At 32.9% G+C, this 23458-nt stretch overlaps 1 protein-coding gene across 1 annotated transcript in view; it reads right to left on the reverse strand.

Moving 5' to 3' along the window:
• Positions 1–18455, reverse strand: part of LOC127715932 (von Willebrand factor A domain-containing protein 7-like) — a 31082-nt gene extending 12627 nt beyond the window's left edge. Inside the window, exons 1-10 of the mRNA XM_052222040.1 lie at positions 18360–18455; positions 15505–15763; positions 14621–14737; positions 13266–13439; positions 12655–12758; positions 8998–9124; positions 7767–7955; positions 6513–6731; positions 3160–3282; positions 1737–1898 (exon numbers count right to left, since the gene is read on the reverse strand). Of these exons, the coding sequence (XP_052078000.1) occupies positions 1737–1898; positions 3160–3282; positions 6513–6731; positions 7767–7955; positions 8998–9124; positions 12655–12758; positions 13266–13439; positions 14621–14737; positions 15505–15727 (1438 nt within the window). The 5' untranslated portion in view covers positions 15728–15763; positions 18360–18455. The remainder of the gene's footprint in view (positions 1–1736; positions 1899–3159; positions 3283–6512; positions 6732–7766; positions 7956–8997; positions 9125–12654; positions 12759–13265; positions 13440–14620; positions 14738–15504; positions 15764–18359) is intronic.
• Between the last annotated feature and the right edge of the window lie 5003 nt (positions 18456–23458).

The following is a 23458-nucleotide window of genomic DNA, read 5'->3' on the forward strand; positions in this document are numbered from 1 at the left end:
ACAATGACATTAATCTACAATGACATCATAAGAGAAACAGTCAAGTGGAACGTCAGTATTAAAGCTGGTAGGCCTATCCATTCCCATACTCACGGTCTTCTCACGCAAGAGCATAACTCCTTACAGAGACAATTTGCCACACAGCTGTCATAAAATCATAGTTGCGGTGTGGGAAGTGCAATACTCTTTAAACACACATCTACATTCAAGTATAAAGGTGATTCCGTCTGAGACGATCTTTAGTCAAAAAGCAAATGATGAAATCTCTGTGGAAACACAGGTGCTTGACGAGTTTATTAATGAAGAAGCTATTACAAGTTTTATGTTGGGCTCAGTCTTTTGTTTTCTATGTTGTGTTTTGTATACAGCTGTTTATATTTTGGTACTTTTCTTCTTTTGCCATGTCGTTGTCAGATGATTTTCGACTTATGAGTTTGAATGTCTCTTTGTTATCTTTCGCCTCTCTCTTATTATGGATGATGTATGAACATTATCTTAGATCTGAGAACATCGCCAGGACATACATTGAGGCGCAGACGAACAACGATTATCAGACCGACATTGACTCACACACAACCATCGCATAACAGAGGAGCAATGAATCACAGATGGACAATGACACGTAGTGAACCTTGACTAACAAACAAACAATATCTCTTAAATTGATATTTCACAAACAGATCATGAAATAGACTCGGTATCAATGCACACACCTGATAAGAATGCTAGTCAACACTTGCAAGCAAAACTGCAAAGGACTTTGTACAATCAAAACTGATCAATGCAGAACCGAAATGATACCTAGTGGTCGTAAATTTCACCCTTAGCGTGTATGTCAGAATATAATTTGTTGTGAAAACTTTTTTCTCGTATTGTTGTTGCTTCTTATCTATTTCTAGCATGAACATATATTTCTCGTTTCACACTGCACGTAGTGTAATACGATAAAGTGATACAAAAAATGCGTTTATTTGATTGTACTACCCAACATTATGTAAAAATTTCGACATGACCATTGGCTATTCGCTAGGTAATTGATGACTTTAAAAGGTCCAAACAATGTACATTTCCTCCATCATATCCATGACAACAGAGATATGTGATTTCTTCCATTTTATACAAAACATTTAACTTTTTCACTCTCGTTATTTAATTAAAATAGTAATAATTAAATCGCCGAAGGATCGTTTATTATTATATTGAAATCAAAATACTCGAGATGGTATCAAGTGATATCCAATTCTCAATCGCTATGAATCCTTTAGTTATTAACAATCATCGTACATTTAGCTTTCAAATTGTAAAATAATACATGTTCATCATACTCATGTTCTCTGTATCTTACTAGGTAAAATTTATTTATAATTGTTTGGTATGACGAGAAATGCCTCCCCGTTATATGGCATGAACCCAACGAAACGTTCCTTGTGCATATTCGAACAATACATGTATCCATATTGTTCAGTTACTTATATGGTTCAACTCGTTCAGAATCAAATGAGTATATATAATAATATGGTCTAACCGTGTGCGTATGGTCTAACCGTGCGCGTATGGTCTACCCATATAAGTATATGAATATGGTCATGACCAAACGCGTATGGTCCGGAACACTTACGTCACGTCGTTTGGTCAATTTTGGATAATTACTTCATTAACAATCATATCACATATCTTTTTTTAATATATTTGCGTATTGAAAAAGCTTTAAAAAATCAGTATGGCCTTATATTTACACGTATTTCGCTTCTTTCTGCAACATCCGCCAGTCAACATAAAGTCCACTGTTATATTCTTGCTTATAGCTATTGCTGTGACATCATCATATTCTAGATAGTCCTTCGAGGTAGCGTCAGTGAAAACAAATATAGTTGAATGATTTTGGCATTCTTCTATACCTGAAAAAAAAGATTCAAAAACATACCTAGTTCCTATTCAAACATGCATGTTTTGTTAGAAAATATTATGCGAATGATAGTATGTAGTTATTAATCTGTTGGATCTGCACAATTATCTGTTCACGTTATTTTAAGGTTGTGAGGTTCATGGACACACAAATGTAGAACATAAGATTTTAAACGTTCTTACATAATCGCTCTCATAATGTACTGTTTATGTGAAGAAACCGAAATGCTGACTTATAGTTGTAAAGAATTACCTTTGATGGTACAGAAGGGTGTTGATAACCGCGTTTTCTGAACCTATGCTTAATCAGACTAGAATCAGAAAAGCATTTTACATTGAACCTATGCGTATCAGTTGAAAAAACATTAATTTTCACGCACTTAAGAATATATGTTCCTTAGCATAGGTAGATACAGCCGTGGCAGATAAGGGGCTGGTTTTAATTATAGTGAATATATTTTGTTCCATCGCAAGTATATTTCCCCGAACTTGTCGACCTGAATATGCATGATATTATTGCCACTCGACCATGTGAACGTAAACGAAACACATCAATGTATCCCATATATTGCTCATTTTAACGTTGTGGAATTATTAGAACAGCAGAAATGCACACTCAATCAATCAGACTAATTCAAATATTTAAATCGATATAGTCATTTGGTTCACGTTGAATTCAATTCAGTTTATAAATGAATGTTTATCATGTTTATGGCAAGATAATTGACAAACATTCACTATGTCTGATACAACACTGGAAAATTCTGTATTGAAATCATCTTTCACTGCGAGGGGCCTCGGTGGCCGAGTGGTCTAAGTAGTTACTACTGTAATCACTAGCCAGTCAACACTGAGGTTGTGAGTTCGAACCCCGCTCGTGCGGGTGCACTCGACTCCAATCTTAATTGACTAGGATTGTCAGTTTTCCTATCGAAGGTCGGTGGTTTTCTCCGGGCACTCCGGCTTCCTCCACCAATAAAAACTGGCCGCCACGAAATAGCCCAAAAGCGGTGCTTAAAAGTGGCGTTAAAACACCAAAAATCAATCAATCAATCTTTCACTGCGAATCGGTTTGGCTCCCCATAAACCGTTTAAATATAAATTGGTCTGTTTTTTCGGAAGGTTATTTCTATGTGTGGTTGAATAATTTGGCATATTCTGGAAAGCTTGAATCATTTCGTTTAATGGGCTTAAGTTTAGCAACAACAAAAAAGTTTGTCGAGTATCCCCAAAAATTGATAAAAAATTTCTTACATTTACGCAATCCACTCATTGAATATTCTGGATAATCACCACCACCATATAATGTCAAATTTCTTAGAGCTGAAATCATCTCAAGTCCGTTTTCCGTTTTCAAAACCAATGTAGTTAATGATTCTGTTATATAAATTTGAAAAACTTGTTTATTTCTATAGAAAATTAAATCACATAACTGTATAATGACAAAAGCATTCATCTTTGAATCATAAAAAGACACAGAACCAATAAACCGCACCTTCAGTAATTTGAATTTCACATTATAGTGCATTCTTAACATTATTTCTCAAGAACAATTATGCACAGATTTTTTTCTGTTATTTTCACGTATTTAATTTCTTGTTAAGTTTCTTTATTTAAGCGACAGGAAAACCAACTCGTGTATCAGTCCAAGACTTTGTATTCAATGGCTGATCTCCACAAAAAAAATACTGTTGATAAAAACTATTTAAGAATAGTTCGCCATTTTCACTTGCATTTCCACTGAACTAAAACGATAATATAACTCACAATTTGATCTTTTCATATCAGTTTGTATTCCTTATTGAAATTCTAAATCTACTTTTTGAAATAAATGCCAAATAAAAACAAATGTTTGAACTGAAGTGAATCCAAATAAAATTGGTATAGTTCTTCTTAGTCACTTATGCATCAAGTAGAGCTGTGAGGAAACTTGTATACTCTCAATGCCATTCACAAAAGTTAACAATTTCTGTAAGCTACCACTCCTGCAATTGCTTTAAAAGGTTGTTTACAGGCGAAATAAAAGTGTATGCTTAGAATTTACTTCACATTTTTTTTTGCATAACAGAATATGATACAATGTACCCGGCATCTTGCAAAGCAACACCACACAGATACTAAATTAGAAATAAGAATTGCTTTATTCTGTACTTGCATGAATTATGCCTTCACATTCTGAAAGGTATCAATGTTCTCCATTTTTTACTTAACTCTTTCTTTTTCTTAAATTTCAGGTTATAATCAACATTGTAGTTTAAGAATCTTATGTCTAAATTCGTGTTAACACAATTTACATGATTTAAACAGTCCGAACGTTTTATAACTTTATCTTAACATATACTCAAAAGTTTTAACGTAGTATAATTTTATTTCATGACATTCTTAACAATCTTAAAACAAAAGGGTTTCACAAACATTTTTAAATTGTCCTAACATTCCTTTCTCGTTTGCTTGCAAAAAGTAATCAAAACATTATATCAAGAGCCTATCCTGAATTGGCTGCCAATGACAATTCCGGCAAGTTAGATATATATGTAGGACTTGGAGGTGCGATGGAAACACTGAAGTGCGACGGTGACGCTGAAGTGCGATGGGTACGCTGAAGTGCGATGGTCCGCGCCGAAGTACGATCATCATGGTCTTTTTGCTGAAGTGCGATGTTTTGGCATGACGCTTGAATATTGTGACGTTATCAAATACAACGTTACTTTAAATACAACAAGAATTCGCAGGCAGAAGGATAAGATTTTAAAAATGATGGTTTCATGCTACAAAGGCAAGGAAAGGGAAAAGAAAGTAACGAACGATTCAAGTCTCGAACAGGTTTGAGTAGTGCAAGTAGAGGTTACAAAAATATGTAAAACCAAGTCAGGCAGCATATTGTGGGGAGCAAAACGGATAAAATGATGATATGAACTTGGGCTGCAGATGGGCTAACAAGTGTTCGGAAGTATGCCGCAAACATTTTGTACGACAAATAAATTATATTGATCTAAATATTAATTTTGACTTCTCTTCAAGTATGCATCACATTATTTTATGTGAACAACTAAATAATAAAATGAATTATTAGCAGTGTTTTTGTTATATCAAGTTGAAATAATTTTGTTTTACTCCTGAGATAAATCCAGCTTTGTAATAAAACCGACAGTTTAGCCTTATTTTATTTTGATTACAGTGTTAATCTTATACCACAAATTAGGCCGAAATAAACCCGACTCGTCCCTACGTGTACTTCCAAATTTTTCCTGCACTGCGTAGAAGCAGCTAATTTTAAAGTTTCTGGTGGAACACGGGACACGTCTCGACATAAGTCAAGCATAAATATACTTGGCGTTTTTTTTTTTTTTTTTTCTTGAATACTGTTACGACATCAGATAAATGAATGAATGATTTTTGTGAGTAATTTCTCAGCTATGACATGACGAGAACAAGTTACATTTAATAAAATGAGATGGACCCTGCTTAGTACTATATACGACACGCTTAACTCTTTTTTGTTGTTATCGCACTTGAACGCTACAAATAAAGACATGACCTCCAATTCAAATCCACTATACTTAATCTGATCCATACAGTCTATTTTATGCTAGGCGGAGAATTAGAAAACTTAAGTTTTAAAGTTTTTTGTTTCACTTGACCAGAAATCTAAATCAAACTTCCAAATGCGAGGCTAGCACGATAACCACTACACCACCACATCAAATGCGGCTCTTACTTCAGACCATTGCATTTTAGCTAGTATACACCATAGCACTTCATCGTAACAATCAACGTCAACGTCACAGTTACATGTAAACCATCCCACTTAAGAGTAAGCGAGTAAGCGTCACAATGTCACCATTGCACATCACCGTGTTAACCGACGCACTTCATCCTGACCATCGCGGATCGGAGTAACACCGCGGTTCAGAGTCCTACATACATAACAAAATTAAATAAAGGTCATACAGTTACTCATTGTATTGTCACTTTTAACAAAAATTAAAGTATTCTGTAGATCGTGAAATGTTTGGAAAAAAGCTATTTCTAAAAAAAAAAGGATAGTTTTGGGATTTGCAATTGTCGTAATGTTATTTGAATTCCTTTCATTTATGGGATTTTCAAGAACTGATATATTAACAAATAAGTTAGTCTTTTTAAGGCTACGATAAGTGTAAATGTGCAGTACCACAGTAGCAAAATCTAAATTATAAGTCTGCAGTGTTGTCACATTTGAAAACTGTATTGAATATTCGTACAAACATAGGTTACATGCAATGCTCTTCAACTTTGTACTTGTTTGGCTTTATAACAATTTTGATCTAAGCGTCACTGATGAGTCTTTTGTAGACAAAACGCGCGTCTGGCGTATTAAATTATAAGCCTGGTACCTTTGATAACTATTGACGTCCTTTATTGAACATGAAACACATATTCTAGTTTTTAAGATTACGAAGACATGATATGATTGCCAATTTTACAAGTTTAGGCTACTGTACGGACTTTTGAAAAATTGCGAAAAAACAAACCGTAAAGAAAGCTATAAAATTCAGGTAAAGCATGAAATATCGCAGATGAAAAAAGAAGGAAACAGTTCTTCGTAATGCTATTAAGTTTTGTTTTACCTGGATCTGAAAATGTAGCTAACACGTAATCAGCTGGTTCATTATCAGTTCCCCTCACAGTTGTAACTATCTCAATGCATCCTTTTATTACAGCCTCTATTTCATCACCCATTGAACCTGTTACATCTATGGCAAATCCAAAAGAGCCTTTGTTTTTCTTATATAAATTAAAGATCTTTGCAAATACATCGCCAGTTAAGTCCTTTATGATACCAATTTCTACAAAATATTTCTATTTGTTAAAATTTTAACTTACAGGGTCTTACCTGAAAAGTTACCTTATTGCGATGTATATAATTTTAAGATAAGGTACACCGTTCAATATTGTATTTTTTTCTGGTTTTAAACCTTTGAAAAGTTTGAATCACATAGAAGTTAATACAACCCATATTGGCATGAAATCATTATAAAAATAACAAGGGTTGCTCCCATTTTTGACTTCTGGTTTGTGTTACAAAAGGACTTTAAAGCTTATACAAAATCATATCATATAGATCAAAAAATATTATTGCCCTTGAAATGAAATATTTAGCTATTTTTGAATCATTGTCAATCATCATAAGAAAGAAAGAAATCTTTAAAGCAAAAAATGAAAAACCATGCATAATCTTCAAAAGTGCCAGTTTGATTGAAATTAAATTTTTTCAATCATTTTGCGTTTGGTTTGCTCAATTTTAAACTTTTGTTTTAGTGAACAATATGTCGACGTCTTTTCATAAGTTTTTGTGTTGGCCATTGTATTATCTGTTTTACGTCAATTTATGGTGGTTGATTACCCACATGTCATATGCTAGCTTTTAATGTTGCAATGTAAACGGATAACATTCTCGTCGCTGTGAACGATATGTGTGTTTGATTAACCCATGGAAAGTACAAAGAGTTTTGATATCAAAATAATATAAAACGTTATTGAGCATAAAATCCATAGATCTTAACATTACAGCACAATTGTCTGAAGTAAACATTTCTTATATATGTTGCAACCATAGTTTTATAACAAGTGCACATTAAATGAGTTGGTAACTTGAATAAAAAGAAACCATTATAAACAAAAAGCCAATACAGATAGAAGTACTCCAAGGTGGATGGTACCCTCGGGAAATAATAGTTTACAAACATACAATTATATACAAACACAATGACAGTAACATGAACGTACGATACTGATTACATAAATTAGGAAATTTGTACATATTTGCATATTTGCTATAATATTGAAATATCTTGTTGTATCACTCATAATAAGTGATTTACCAGAGTCTATGAGAAATTGAAAGGTTGCTTCTTCAGCTGCTAAATATGCTTTGAAGTGTGAGTGGTAATGGGGAGAATATGTTGAATCAAGTCTATCTTTATTTATCCCTCCAGATGCAGTTGTGTTTCCATTGTTTACATCGGAACTTCCGCCAAAACCACACTTCCCTGTAGTGTCTTCCGAACTTCCTTAAAATAGAGAAAAATAGGGAAAAGAAGATAAGCCTCCAGAACGAAATAGAGTGCAGCAATAAAAAAAATTGAGAGCAAAAAATGTACCACACCAGCGAACATGTTTATTTATAACTCTGCCTCGACTAACATATTTGTTATTGTGTTTAAGCATGTTGTTTAAATATGCTGTGATCTTGTAATAATGTAAGTGTACTTAATCAGTACAATGTAATATTTTATGCGTATATAAGTTCTTGCACGCACTTTGCATGTTATAGTTAAGTTAGAAAAAAATCTAAAAAACATCAAACCACCTTGGCAAAGTTGACGGTATAAAATTTCCTATTTGGTTTTTTAATGAATAACACGAAATCAAGTAACCGCACAAGAGACAACCAATAGCTAGTGAACAGTGCCTTTATTATTGCTCGTCATTTTCAACTAATTAATCATGTGTCTCTCCATAACAGTAACAGTAACGCTCCATTGTATTTCGTTTACATATTAAGTAAGTTTCGCACGTGCATCTATTCTATATACGGATTTAATTAAAAGGAGTGTGCTTCTTACACGAAAACTGCTGCAACAGAGTTATGAAGAAGAACAGCTGATCTCGACACTACATTGTATAAGTTTTACGATCACCAACACGATTTGGTTGACCGATACGATGTGTGAGTGTCTCAACTAATTAACAACATGTGTTTGCAGCCTTATATCTTTAGATACCGGTATAGTCGTCTGATCCCTAATTTTACCGATTGTATCTTAATTCCGATTGCGACATTTTTACTGAGAAGTGTGAATTTACATGGTGGGTGATGCATGCATATCTGGAGACGCTTATCCTGTCGACGCACCTGGTCTCGCTCCTTTTTGGGGTTCATGCGATTTCCTCATTTTCTGTTTGGAACCTTGATTTGTCTCTTCTGGTGCAGAAAAAAAAATGGTACCGTTAATGTTATTAATCGATTTACGAGATTCGAAAACGGGAAACTATTTTCACATTATTTAGTAACACATGTAGGAGGATGAATTGTAATTTTGGCACACTTACGTTGAGGACTTACAGCATCTTGACCACCATGATATCCGCTTGTTAACACATCAGTTACTAGTAAATTGTTTTTACAAGAGTTTTTGTTGTCCCTTGAATAGATAGATAAATAAATAATCAATGAAAGCTAAGTTAGTAAATAAACAATATGACACCGTTTCACTAATGTGTCTAAGAAAAGTTCATAGTTGATTGAAGTGATAAAACTCCGACAGAATATGGGCAATGATATTTCATTTATTTCTTTGTTATTTTAAGAATTGTATCGAGCAAATAATGTTCGTCTCTGAAAGACGGGACACGAAATATATTCACAGTTTTGAATATATGGTCATGCACTTATAACAGTAATTGAGGAAGAAACTACATCACATACACTCGAATGAAAATATTGGATTAATGGTTGATGTCGATTCCTTTTGGAAATAATGTTAATGTAGTTTGAATGAGATGTGAAGGTAGTACATGCAGTATACCAAGCCAGTTGAAAAGTTACAAGTCAATGATCGGACATGGACATAGACGCGGTCAGAGTTTTACTTTAAGAGGTTTCGATGTTTCTCTTGTACTCTTTGAAAATGTATGCAGACTAAAAAGTTGACGTTTGGCATCAATAGAAAAGATGTGGGTCTGTTTTTATAAGGACTTTTGTTAACCAGTCTAAATATATGTCCAGTAACGCTGACTTGACCCGTGATCATGATCAGATGAAGGGTTGAACTGTCTGAACCTGATGTAGATCTAATAAGTTTTCACAGACTAACTTAGACCTATATACAGGTTTTTTTATATTGTCCTATGATGTAATACGTTCGACAAGACTTGTTTAAAAGTCCATACGTTGATACGTCATGTTAAACAAAACAGATGAGGATTGGTGTATTCTGTCACGAACAAAGTTATAATCAAAATAATATTGGCACTATGATTCAACACAGAAGAAGAAGTCTATTTCAGATCAGTTGCGATTAGAAGTTAAGGTATTTTTTTTAAAACCAACTAGCACTTAACATGTACGTTAATGAGGACGTGACTGAATTTTTATTTTATATCTTTTGTTTCCCTTCATTTTGATATGACGAATTAAGCCTTCTCTTTACAAATAAGTTTGATTAATTCCTACCAAGCTTAGAGCTGACCAGACCAAAAAGATAATTTATGAGTAATTATTGTTGTATTTCGATTTTTGTTTTGTTTACATTAGACTTATGTGCAGGACTCTTTGACAAATTAACTTGGTCCGGAGTAACTTTATCCGACCTGTTATAGGAATGATGACTTTTACAGAAAGCACAAAATAAAATTTAGGACAAAATAAATATATGTTGAGTCATAAACATTCAGACAATTATCCTTCAAAGACCAGTGAAGTAACCAACTGCATCGTACAACTTTCAACAATGACCACAGCCAACAACGTATATAAATATATATATATATATATATATACAAGTCTAAATTGAAAACAACGTTCAAACCTATGATTGCGTTGGATAAAAACCGTATTTTTTATACGTGTGCATGCAAAACAAATTTCTTGGTAGAGGGGTCTAAATACAGCACAAACAACATTTTCCAAAAAACCAAAAAGTGAAAAAGTATATTTTAACAAAACGCATTTGACTAGCAGGTCGAACAACGGATGTTCTTAAACCCTGCTGACTGCCATGGCGATTGCCAAATAAACGGATCACAAATGTAACAAAATGGATCTTAATTTTAATCTAATACCAAATAGAAAACAAAAAACTTGCGGAATAGATGGTATACCGCAAACATGAGGTGCAAACATTTGTACACCATATCCGGATTTCGACAATTAATGTCTCTTCAGTGATGTTAGGAATCGAAACGGTATTTGGAAGGCCATATAATTTACCTCAATTTGGGATTGACTCTTGAATTTTGAAGAGTCGAAATAGGATGAACGGATCATATAAACCCGAAGGCAAATATAATACAAGCCCAAACGAAAAAATATAAACAAGTCTAAATTGAAAACAACGTTCAAACCTATGATTGCGTTGGATAAAAACCGTATTTTTTATACGTGTGCATGCAAAACAAATTTCTTGGTAGAGGGGTCTAAATACAGCACAAACAACATTTTCCAAAAAACCAAAAAGTGAAAAAGTATATTTTAACAAAACGCATTTGACTAGCAGGTAGAACAACGGATGTTCTTAAACCCTGCTGACTGCCATGGCGATTGCCAAATAAACGGATCACAAATGTAACAAAATGGATCTTAATTTTAATCTAATACCAAATAGAAAACAAAAAACTTGCGGAATAGATGGTATACCGCAAACATGAGGTGCAAACATTTGTACACCATATCCGGATTTCGACAATTAATGTCTCTTCAGTGATGTTAGGAATCGAAACGGTATTTGGAAGGCCATATAATTTACCTCAATTTGGGATTGACTCTTGAATTTTGAAGAGTCGAAATAGGATGAACGGATCATATAAACCCGAAGGCAAATATAATACAAGCCCAAACGAAAAAAATATAAACAAGTCTAAATTGAAAACAACGTTCAAACCTATGATTGCGTTGGATAAAAACCGTATTTTTTATACGTGTGCATGCAAAACAAATTTCTTGGTAGAGGGGTCTAAATACAGCACAAACAACATTTTCCAAAAGACCAAAAAGTGAAAAAGTATATTTTAACAAAACGCATTTGACTAGCAGGTCGAACAACGGATGTTCTTAAACCCTGCTGACTGCCATGGCGATTGCCAAATAAACGGATCACAAATGTAACAAAATGGATCTTAATTTTAATCTAATACCAAATAGAAAACAAAAAAACTTGCGGAATAGATGGTATACCGCAAACATGAGGTGCAAACATTTGTACACCATATCCGGATTTCGACAATTAATGTCTCTTCAGTGATGTTAGGAATCGAAACGGTATTTGGATTATATATAATCATAAACGACTTCAGTATAACAAAATTTTAATCGATTCAGCACAGAAACATACGGCATGATAAAGCCTAGTACTATAAATTGAAAATCAATTATGACATGCCACAAACAGCGATAACCAGTGGACTACAGGTTTCTGCCTTTAGACATGTACACTATAAATATTGTTGGTTTCAACATGTTTGTGAGTAGCAGATAGTGTCAATCATCTAGGGCATTTATATAACATTAGAACAATAGAACACACTGAGAGAAAAAAAGAACATGAAACTGATGCATATACCATGTATTCCAAGACTAAGCTTTCATTTAGTTCAGCTCGAATATAGTAATTCAGATAACTTATAACATGTTTAAGATAAGCAGTCAATGAAAAATCATGATCTTATGCAGTGACACGAGTTTTGACATGATGCGGGACCAAAATTGTTAGTTATTGGATAGCAATATACATTAAGTTGGGTATCAAATTATTGAAAATGAAACTAAGCAAACTAAAGGTTGAATAAATAATCAAAGTTTTGCTTAACAAGTAATAAGTTCTGTAGTCATATGACCTGGCAGAAACAGTCAAAGGTTAAATTTGACCAGAGAAAATAGATGTCATCAAATTAATTTGGTGTATAAGTTATGTCGAAAAAATCTATAATATTTTATAGATTCCATCAATTATAACAGGTTGGTTGTATATGTAATTATCTTTGTATGCATCACAAGGGTGTGTTATTTATCAAACAAACTTGCCCTGAGTTATCGCAGTCCGAACACGTATCAACATCATCAGCAGCCACTGTGAGCAGTGTTTTACCAGGAACACCTTTTCAAAGACAGTTATTTATTTAAATATGTTTTGATAAACAAGTTAAATAGCGATCGTTACTTTTTCTTTATGTCTTCTTCTTATTAATTAAAATGAGCGAGTATTTGTACAGAACAAGCGCAAATGGTACCTTATTGTTCGAACCAATAAATGTTTAGGTCATATACATTTAAAATGACAAATACTAGAGTCAACAATTACTGAATGGGGTTACATTAGCCAAACAAAAAAGAAAAAAAAGTGTATAATACATATTCAGTAAATTTAAAGGCTGATGTACATGCCTTGCGGTAGCAAACTAAATAGATAAAACAAATAATATTAACATCAAACATCTGGAAAAAAAGTCAGATAGAAAATGAACAGAATATGAAACAGTAACGGGCATATGAAAACGTGATCTATATAGTAATGCAGACAACCTTCAACATACATAATATCGCTTATACCCCATATTAACATTCGTTTAGTAATGTTTAGGTTTCGAGTGTTACGTTAACTTACCAAAATCCCTGTAAGTTTTATTCCTATCCATTTCAACCCAGTTCGTAGTGCTGTAAAACGCTTGTATGGTATATAAACATTTCCCTACATATTTTCGCAGCAGAGATATGCTATAATCTGGTTCATTAATAATCTCTTTCATCCTTTGCCTGAGTGACACTAGAAATGTGTGTGCTAAAAAGAATGTATTTCCAATAAAGCTACTTTCAAGTTTGTTTTCAGTTTTGGCTTTTGCTTAATCAATTTTAATAGAAAATGTACAATTTCTAGAAACAAATTTTTATTCAACTTATCAAGCTCTGTGACTGATTCATGAATGGTATATATTTGCACAAGACAACTATTTTCAACAATTGATCAGTCGGGTTGAGGCTATTATAACTTCATGACAAAAAAATCCTGATAGCAAGCGGATGAATTAATGTATCAAAACCACATTGTACATGTTGTATATGCTAAAAGGTACAAAGATTCCAATTCCATTCGACAAAGTTGACTCCTTACCTTTTTTCCTGGCTTTTAAATGTTTAGGTTTCAATGTTCCTGGTGAACATACATAACAAAAACGCAGATAGGACGTACGCAATTTAGAAAGTGTTTTTCATTTATTCGCACTGGTTCGTTGTCAACAATGGTTAAATCTGACAAGTAGTCACCACTTCTTAAATGATATATGCCATACTTTGCTTTCATTCCTGGTTAATACATTAAGACCGTATTCTAAAAAAAACTAAGTTTCCAACTCCTCTCAGACAAAAAGACTTTAGATGAATTCATCTATAATATTTCAGTCCCTTTGATCATAAAACTAAAGATATTTTCATGTCACTTGCTAGACAACTACATCAGGTTTATAGTTCTATATCTAATGAATAGCTACTATTATAGAACCAGCTATGATGTTATAACAATCTTTAAATATTTGATGTGCAAAAAAAAATTTTTTTAAGAACGTATATGACGAAACAATAAGAAAACAACTGTTAGAATAAACCATCTTTTACATTTCTTTTTTATCTATATCGGGCAATTTTATAAATTTTTGATCCATAATTAGATATCATTACTGTTTTAAAATGAACTTATTTTACTTCACGTTCAGTCAAAACTACTATAAAGGTCACTTCTATTAAGCAATGTTCAAAAACCGGACATGTCAGGTCACCACTTCCTTGTCCCGCTGTAGTAATGCATTTGCATTTTGAACCTCAATTCAAAAGCAACTCTCGTAAAAGGTTATGTTTTCTGGTCCCATGTGTGACCTTTGTATACAGATTGTTTTACTGTAGTTTCCTTTTCGTCATTTTGGGGAACCATTTACGAAAGATGAAAAGTGCAAATAAAGTTGTACACACCTTCTAATATCTGTTCCCCATTGCAATGTATGTATGCCTCTTTCAGCAGTTCTTGTTTTTCTAGATAAGAATATATTTCCTGAACACTATCGTAATATTTCTCTTTGCCATCACTGTCTAGAAAATAAAAATATGACTGACTGTTACAGTTTCTTTTTCAATTGAACTCTTTGTCATGCATATTAATAGCAACGAAAATGGATGATAAACTGAGTAAATGCAATTTTTTTGTTGTCCTTTTCATATATGTTTTTTGGGCATTTATTTATGTATTTGTATATTACGTTTGCCCTTATAGAATGAGCCATTTGCTAAAACATACACACACAAGCTCAATATGTCATAATGCTTGTAACTATAAAATAACTGCAATATTCACATCATGAAGGGAAAAGAAATCATTAATTTAATGAACAGCATATGACGTAGATAGCCACTTTCTAGAAGACAACACAATCCTTTACATTTATCATGGCTTCCAGGAATCAAATAGTGCTCGTCCTTATATTGAGCATGTTTGGTAGAAAAAGAAATAAATATCGGAGGAAATATCTGCAATGATTCGACTATTAAAGGAAATATTCGACAGACATCATATGGAAAGTATTTTCAAAATGAACCAGTTGTATTGTTTGCTAGTATCTAAACCATCATTGCCTGTAATGTAGGTAAGATAACAGTTGATACATGTACTAAGTATATAAAATGAAAACAAGTATTGAGTATTATCTTTTGAATATATTTTTGATGTATCTTATTGTTTTATAGTATTTACGTGTCACTGATAACAAGTAATTGAGATTTACCGCTTGCATTACCCGTTAATGAAAGACCATTGAATCATACATATTCTGCCATGTTTCGCATTATAGACAAATACTTACCGTCGCCAAAAAAGGCATTCACTACCTCAAAGAGATGTACATCATCTTCAAGATAGTTATATTGTAAAAGGAACTGGCCTACAGCCCTTCTAATTCCTATATTTAGCATGTCTTTGTGTGACCTTGTGTTAACATGGGGCCATCCAGTCAAAGGGTATGGCGGGAATCCATAAATATTATGTAAAACAAGGAAAAACATAGCGGCATTCAGAAACGTCTTCATCTCGGTATTAAGCACTTATTGCTCTTTTGTTATCCCCTATAATAAAGATCAGATATAAGCACATGTAGGAAAATGAGAGAGAATATACTAATGGAGCAATAGAAAATCATAAGTCTAATAAAACAGACATATCATGATAAAAAACACATGACGAAAGGATTCACAACAATAACAAAATATTACATATAAAACTACCGCATGAGCAACACAAACCCCATTTAAATCCAGAGTGAACTCGGGTGCTACGGAAGGGAAAACAGTTCCTGTTCAAAAGAGGCACTCGACGTATTGCCCAAGCAAATATATATCCGGGAATAAGTTTGCTTTATATGAGATTATTGTCCGACTCTAAAATAATCCAAAAAATCACAAATTCTATCTAGTAACCTCTTTTTAAGTAAAATTGTCTTATTGTACAATAAAGATGATTTTACAGATATATTTATAAACAAAATTCAAAATCCAAGTCCTAAGGGCACATGAGCGCCTCTTTAAAAAAATTGTCGAATCAAGTATATTTGGTCTCACAAACATTTCTTTGTCAGATTTCGTATTAGACCAATACAAATTGACCCCCATATTATCAAATAGACAATGACATTACCGGTATTGATCCATATTTTTGATGAAGGAAACTCCAATACATAATATTTCATCAATGTGGAAGGGAAATTATACAAGAGAGTGTTACATAAATGTTAAAAAAAATGAAAACCTTGATATTTGTTATAACATAAAACTTTTTTTAATTTAAATAATGCAAACACACCAAATATTATTACTTACAAGCAGACGTTTATAGATTCTAGGTTCTGACCTTGTTTATCATCTTAATTACGTGCTATAGTGTTCTTTTGTTTGTCTTTGTATATTATTAACAATAACTGTTTAATCCATTTTTTGGAAATATCCTTATGGCTTGGCTCGGTATTTTTATATCCCGCCATTGTGTTATTGTACTATTGTCATTTTTTTTCTTCTTGTCTTTCACTTTTGCTTATGTGCTTTGTCTATATGCCATTTTGTTTTTCGTTGTTGACATAGTTGTTTGGTTTTATAGATATTAAGATTATAAAACAATGTTGACTGCTGTACCCCTAACTTTTGACATTTTACCTATCATATCTATTTGTTTTGCTCACACATTATTGGCAATATGATTGAATTTTATGCAACTTTCATACAAGTAAAAGGTTTAGCTAGCAATAAAACCAGGTTTAATCCACCATTTTCTGCATAAGGAAACGCCAGTACCAAGTCAGGAATATGACAGTTGTTTTCCATTCGTTTGATGTGTTTGACCTTTTGATTTTGCCATTTTACATTATAAGGGAATTTTCGTTTTGAATTTTCCTTTGAGTTCGGTATTTTTATTATTTTGCTTTTTATAACTGCTTTGATATTAAAAAATAAAATCCAGTTAACTAATTTATTTGTAATGCATCAGGCAATTTAGTTCAACAGAATCATCTGTTTTTTGAAGGCATCAAGTTTAAAGTATCTCTGTTTTTGGAAAAAGAAAAAAAATAGCTTTCATCAAATCAGTCATTTATTTGGTTGTTTTTTACAAATCGTTTTGTTATCTCGTATGTTTGAATGTTAAACTGGACAACCGCGGAACAATTCTAATTACATAAGAATCGGCGTATAAGAATAAAGCCTTGATTTTGTAATTGGCAGTAACTATTGATTATACGAAAAACAATAGGATTCGGAAGGGTTATTTTTCAAACTCAACAACGTTCACACACATTTTGATCCGTCTTTGCATCCAAGTTCCCAATACCCGTAACAAATATTTGTGAGACCAAGCATTATAGAATTTCAATTGCCTGGAAAATTTGAACTTCAAATGTGCATACAAAAAAGTCAAATATCAAAAATACTGAACTCCAAGGAAAATTCAAAACGGAAAGACCCTGATCAAATGGCAAAATCAAAAGCTAAAGCTCATCAAACGAATGGAAAACAACTGTCATATTTCTGACTTGGTACAGGCATACAAAATTAATACAAGAAAGTGTTTGTCTTGAAGCTAAAGCGAGAATATCAAGCACAATCATACCCTATATTGTTCCATTATTAGCCACACGTTTTCCTGAAAATCCAACTAATTCGTTTTGCCCCTTATACCACGATTCCTATATAATTTAATTTTATTTCAATTCAAAGTATACTTGGTATATATGAGTAACACCTAAATACTTCTAAATAAAAAAGGACAGTGATGAGTGTTATTAAACCAGGTCGTATGAATGTGGTTAATGTTGAAGAAATACTTTTAATAGTAAAAATGTCATATAAAGTATGTAATTTTACCAACACATTTTATAGTTAATAATATGAAAGAGGAATAGTAACAACAATAATTTTAAAATAATGTCACACATTTGAACATTTCCCGGATTTTTTAGTAATTGTGACTACTTAAATTAGTAATTTGTAAAACCAAAGCCTTTCTATACACAATGTAGATATCAACGTAAATTCTGAAATTTCATGCTTAGAGTACTAGTAGAATAACATTTTATTGATATGAATATTAACAAATTTGTTTTAAGGTCAAGAAATTGAATAATAAACATGAAATGATAATGACAAGAATTTGATTAATTCAATAAAATATACTTACATTTAGTACACAATTAAAAATTCCATAAAATATCACTGCTTTTTTTTATTATTCAAATATGATTGAAAACATCAAAGCTTAAAATAGGTATCAACCCGGAATAACCAATAGATGATCATCTTTTTTCATTGGAACACAAACAACAAAAAACGCAATAATGTAATTGTATTCGTTAATGAAAACAATACTTGCCATTACAGCGTATAAACACCTTTGTTTTAAAACATTTTTAGTTTAAATATATATACTGGTTGTTAAAAGAAGTTTAATCGGTCCTTCAAATGCAAACAAACCTTTTTTAAAAGTCGTTTGTCCGAAGCGCTTTTCACGATTTACCTTCATCAGGGACATCAAACATTTGAAAGCCACGAATTATAAACATGTAGACACGTTGAGAGCTATAGGACCACATTCTAATAATACGTTTTTCTTGAGGGAGTTATAACCTTAGTTTCCTAGTAATTTCGTAATTCATCAATTCATATAAACTTCCAAATAATATAATTCTCAATGACAATAATAGTGTAATGACAATGTTGGCAATATTGCAAAAGTTTAAAAAAAAACCTATAAATTCTGTACAGACTAATGGATACAGATACCCGGTTGTACCAAAGTGTCGATGTGAGCATGGTTATAGTGATTTCTTCTATTTGACAGTGAAATTTATGCTAGAGAAGTAGCAGTTGGCTGTTCGGGATGTAAAATTACGCAGCTACGTTAGGTCTGAAACATGTGTTAAATTCGTTGTTTCGTGTAGGGTGAATGCCACGCTCTCTGCACCTAGAATAATAAATACCACAACTTTCTGTTGAGTCCGTACGTGGTTTGTTGAAAGGCAAACTTTGGCTTCTGTATATTTTACATACCCTCTGTGCTAGTGGTGTTATGCCACAATTGTTTCCCTTATTAGTCTTTGATAAAGGCATTTTTCAAAAGGTTTTGTAGAATTTAAATTTGTTTCAAACAATTGAATTACATGGCATGCATAATGTTTTATCCTGTCCAGTATTACAATGAACATTTCACACACCATTTCATTGCATATCAGAACATTACCATCACCAGTAGTAACCCAAGCAACTTCTCATCCTTCTTTTCTGAAAGTCTCCAAAATATTGTAAAGGAACACCAGATAAAGACCAGAAGTGTGTTAGAAATACCCAAGATATATGTTTATGACTTTCAGGATTAGTTTTCTACAACTGTCAAATTCAAGGGATTAATATTTTTTCGTACTTTTTTCAACATGAAACCGGATGTGCCGTACTATGTTTTGGTAGTAAAACACTTACAGGTTGTCATGTTTCCCACCCTTTATCCCTTGGGTTTTACTTTGCAGGAGAAACTTCTTTAATTTATTTATTAATAATTTGTTCTCGTCATGAATAAGCATGAATACAATGCCACTGGACAATTAGCAAAAACAAAATCATTTTATTGCGTACAGCGCTCACTGCATGTTGAAGAGTCTTTGAAACAATTATATGAGGATAACGCGTGTGACCAGTTGCAAGACAAAATTACCTATCACCATTTGTAGAGTCAAATCATTCTTTTTCGAAGTAACATTGCATAAAACTTCCTAAAATTCTAGAGAAATAAAAAAAGATAGTCCAAATATTATCGATGTTTATCTTATATAAATAAAAAAAGATGTGGGTATATGCAATAAAGACTGAATCCCTACGATAAAAAAAAATATAAATCATTTACTTAATACACATTTGTATATTATGTTCATTTGAAATGGATTTACTTTAATATACCTTGTATAGTATTTCACAGTTGATTAATACAACTTGAACTCTGGAGATTCTTTATCTTGGACATCCTGGAACTTTTGACAATTGGGTCAGATTATCTACACATTCCTTACATGGTATATATTGTTTGAAGTCTATCTTGTAGTTATTTTCTGGACAGAAGTACGGCCTATATCCCCAGATGTTGCTTTACACAAAAAAACAAGTTTTTTTTTCAGTCTTTACTTTGATTCACAGTACATGCAGTCCACTTTTAGAACCCGTAAGAAGTCAAGCCAGGAATACTTAGGGCTATGATGCAATGGTTACCCCCGTCCCTATGCTGGCAGACTCGAATGGGTCTAAGGTATCTGTTCTACGATGGATACTAGAGGTTATGTCTATCTCTACCTCTGGTAAAATGACAATGTTTATAAGCACTCAAGAGCATACGATACGGTTGTGATCACATGGTGATTGTATGTCGAAAATTTGAGTTCAAACTATTTTCAAAAGATAAACACAAGCGGATTTATGTAAAAACAATTTGGAATATCTTTTCTCCTGTCCATAAGTTTGCATTTAATTTTTTTGTAGAAATGATCCATTTCTTTTAAATATTCATGCTTTTAGAAAAAAAGTTGCCGTTTTATGCCTTATATTAATCCAATTTAAAAATAAAACCAACGGTGATTTGTTCATAGAAATTAGTAGAAACAATCTTCTTCTTCTTCTTCTTCTTCTTCTTCTTCTTCTTCTTCTTCTTCTTTTTACAGGTAAGGAACCGATTCAAAACTTGAATTTAAAAATTTTGTGCAGTGTCGAGCAACACAGAAAGTTCTCTCTTGGCTATTAACATTTAAAACTTCGCAATATGTTTACTATTAAACTATGTACATCTTGGTGTTGCCTAGTTCATTACAGATTAAACCTTCAAGGCAGTTCTGAATCCTTTAACAATGTTGGCCGACGAAATATGATGTTGGTAGACTTTTCCAATCACTGATGGTCCTTGGGAAGAAAGATTGGCCATATGCATCGGTACTTGTTCTTTCTTGGTAGAAGCGTGTTTTACCTCAGGTCCGGTTATCGTTTGGGTTCAGATATTTTTGACGATCTGTGTCGATTAGATCATGTTTGAACAGCATGCATAATCTGTTTGTTTCCTGTATTCTTTAATGCTTTCCCAATTTTACGGTTTCTGTAAATAAATCGATGCGTTTATCCCAGGTTAGTTACTGATTGTTACTCCTAGGTATTTGCAGGCTTTATCTGTCTCTAATGCATGACCGTATATTTTGTAAAATGTTTGTATTACCGGTCGATTGTTCTTTAAAATTCTTATAACAAGTCATTTTTGGCGTTGAAACTCGTATGCCATTTGTTTTACCAATCTTTCAATGAATGTCACTTCTGCTTGGTTTATGATGGTTCGAAGAATAGACAGCCGTCGGAAAATAATTTGGTCTCTGATGTATTTGCTATTTCTGACATGTCTTTGATGCAAACCAGGAACAGTAACCTTGGTAATAGTCCTATAACTGTGCCTTGACGTACGCAAGAGAGTAATGGTACTTAAATGGAGACAGTTCCCTCTAGTATAATGCTCTGCTTTCTGTTATTTTGGAAGGAGCGAATTAATATGATGGTGTTAGGATTGACGCTGTAATATTCCAATTTAGTCCGTGTAGCAGGCGGTGATGTGGCACCATGTCAGACGCTTTTGCAAATTCAGAAGGATGATATCTACTTGAAAGTTTCTTTTTAATGTTGATGCAATGTCGTTGATTGTTGCGAGTTGGGATTCGCAAGATCGTCTTTTGCGGAATCCGTGTTGTGCATTAGTAATAATTTTATTTCTATCGAAATGGTCCATAATGTTGATGTGTACAATGCGTTAAAAGACCATGCATGCAATTGATGTAATAGATACTGATCTGTAATTATATGCAAAGTGCCTTTCGTCTTTTTTGAAGACTTTTGACATGGTCATCTCTCCAATCTTGTGAGACGTCGCCAGTGTTCAGTGATGTTTGATACAGGTCTGTTAGAATTGGAGCAAGCCGGTCTGCTGCTGCGGTCAGTATAAAAGATTGACCGGTTGCTTATGTCGTTTAAGATTTTTTAACAATTTGTGGACTCCATTAATGCTAATCTTAATATCCTTCATGGTAGAATATGGACTTCTCCCTTTATTAGGGAAGTTATTATGGTTTTCTTTAGTAAATATTGACTGAAATTGATAATTTAGAATGTCGGTTTTGCTCTTGTTACAATAGCTTACTTGAAACCTTTACTAATTTATTTCATAGATACAAAGATATGGTTTTCAAAGTTTAGTTGTATCCGTAGAATTTCTATGACATCCTTATTTTGGATACGACTCATGTAAAAACATTGATCATTTGAATAAATGTATACTTAAATAAAGGATATCATTTAAGCACCGTAGTAAGATCTTTGAAAATTATGTTATCAGTATTTACATTAATTTTGTTTTGACAAATCTAAACTAAACAATAGTTAATGTTATATATATGAAACAACTTAGGATTATTTATATATGCATCCCGTCGATGTTATGTACCTACAGTTGGAAATTGCCCAAAGTCAAGCATTTCTTAGACTTTTTTGTTAAATCGAAATCCTCTAGTGTTGTACTGATTGATACTTTTTGAGATAACATGGTTTATTTATTGATTGTAATTGGCTTTGAACTAAATTTCATTACCTCCAAGTCCTCTAAAATCAGTATTTTGTGTCTTTTGTCCTTATCTTAGTTGGGGGTTTTTTGTGCTTCGTGACAATCTGATTAGTCAATCCATTCCCATTTACATGTTCTGTTTTGCTGTTCTACATCTGTTACGGGTTAAGAAGTGTTGAACGCTCACAAAGACGTCTGACTCTGCCACATTCTTTATGCTATTGTACTAAGTCAGGAATCTGTTTTTCAGTTGTTGTCGTTGGTTGCTGTCTGTCTCATTTGTTTTTCCTTAATTGTATTATTATGATCACGCAACCCTCCCCTAGCTTTGGACAATCGTAATGTACCACAATTTTAGACCAAACTATAAAAAGCGGATAGAAAATGCTTTTTCCATCAGACCTGCACTTACCCCACAAGAAATCCTATAAAAAAACATATACTAAAGAGTACAAACAAATACTGAAAGCTACTTCAAAGCCAATGCCAACTAATATAAACCATATTCTCCAATAATAAAATTTCAATCGGTATACACCCAATACACTTAGAGAAAAAAACTGTTTGAGATTATCAAATGTATTTGTATCTTTATTTGTCAACAAAGTACATTTCCTTATAGAACTATCTGATTTATAACAACAGCAATA

This window comes from Mytilus californianus, unplaced genomic scaffold (genome assembly GCF_021869535.1).
Source record: "Mytilus californianus isolate M0D057914Y unplaced genomic scaffold, xbMytCali1.0.p SCAF_9, whole genome shotgun sequence".
NCBI classification, from domain to species: Eukaryota; Metazoa; Mollusca; class Bivalvia; order Mytilida; family Mytilidae; genus Mytilus; species Mytilus californianus.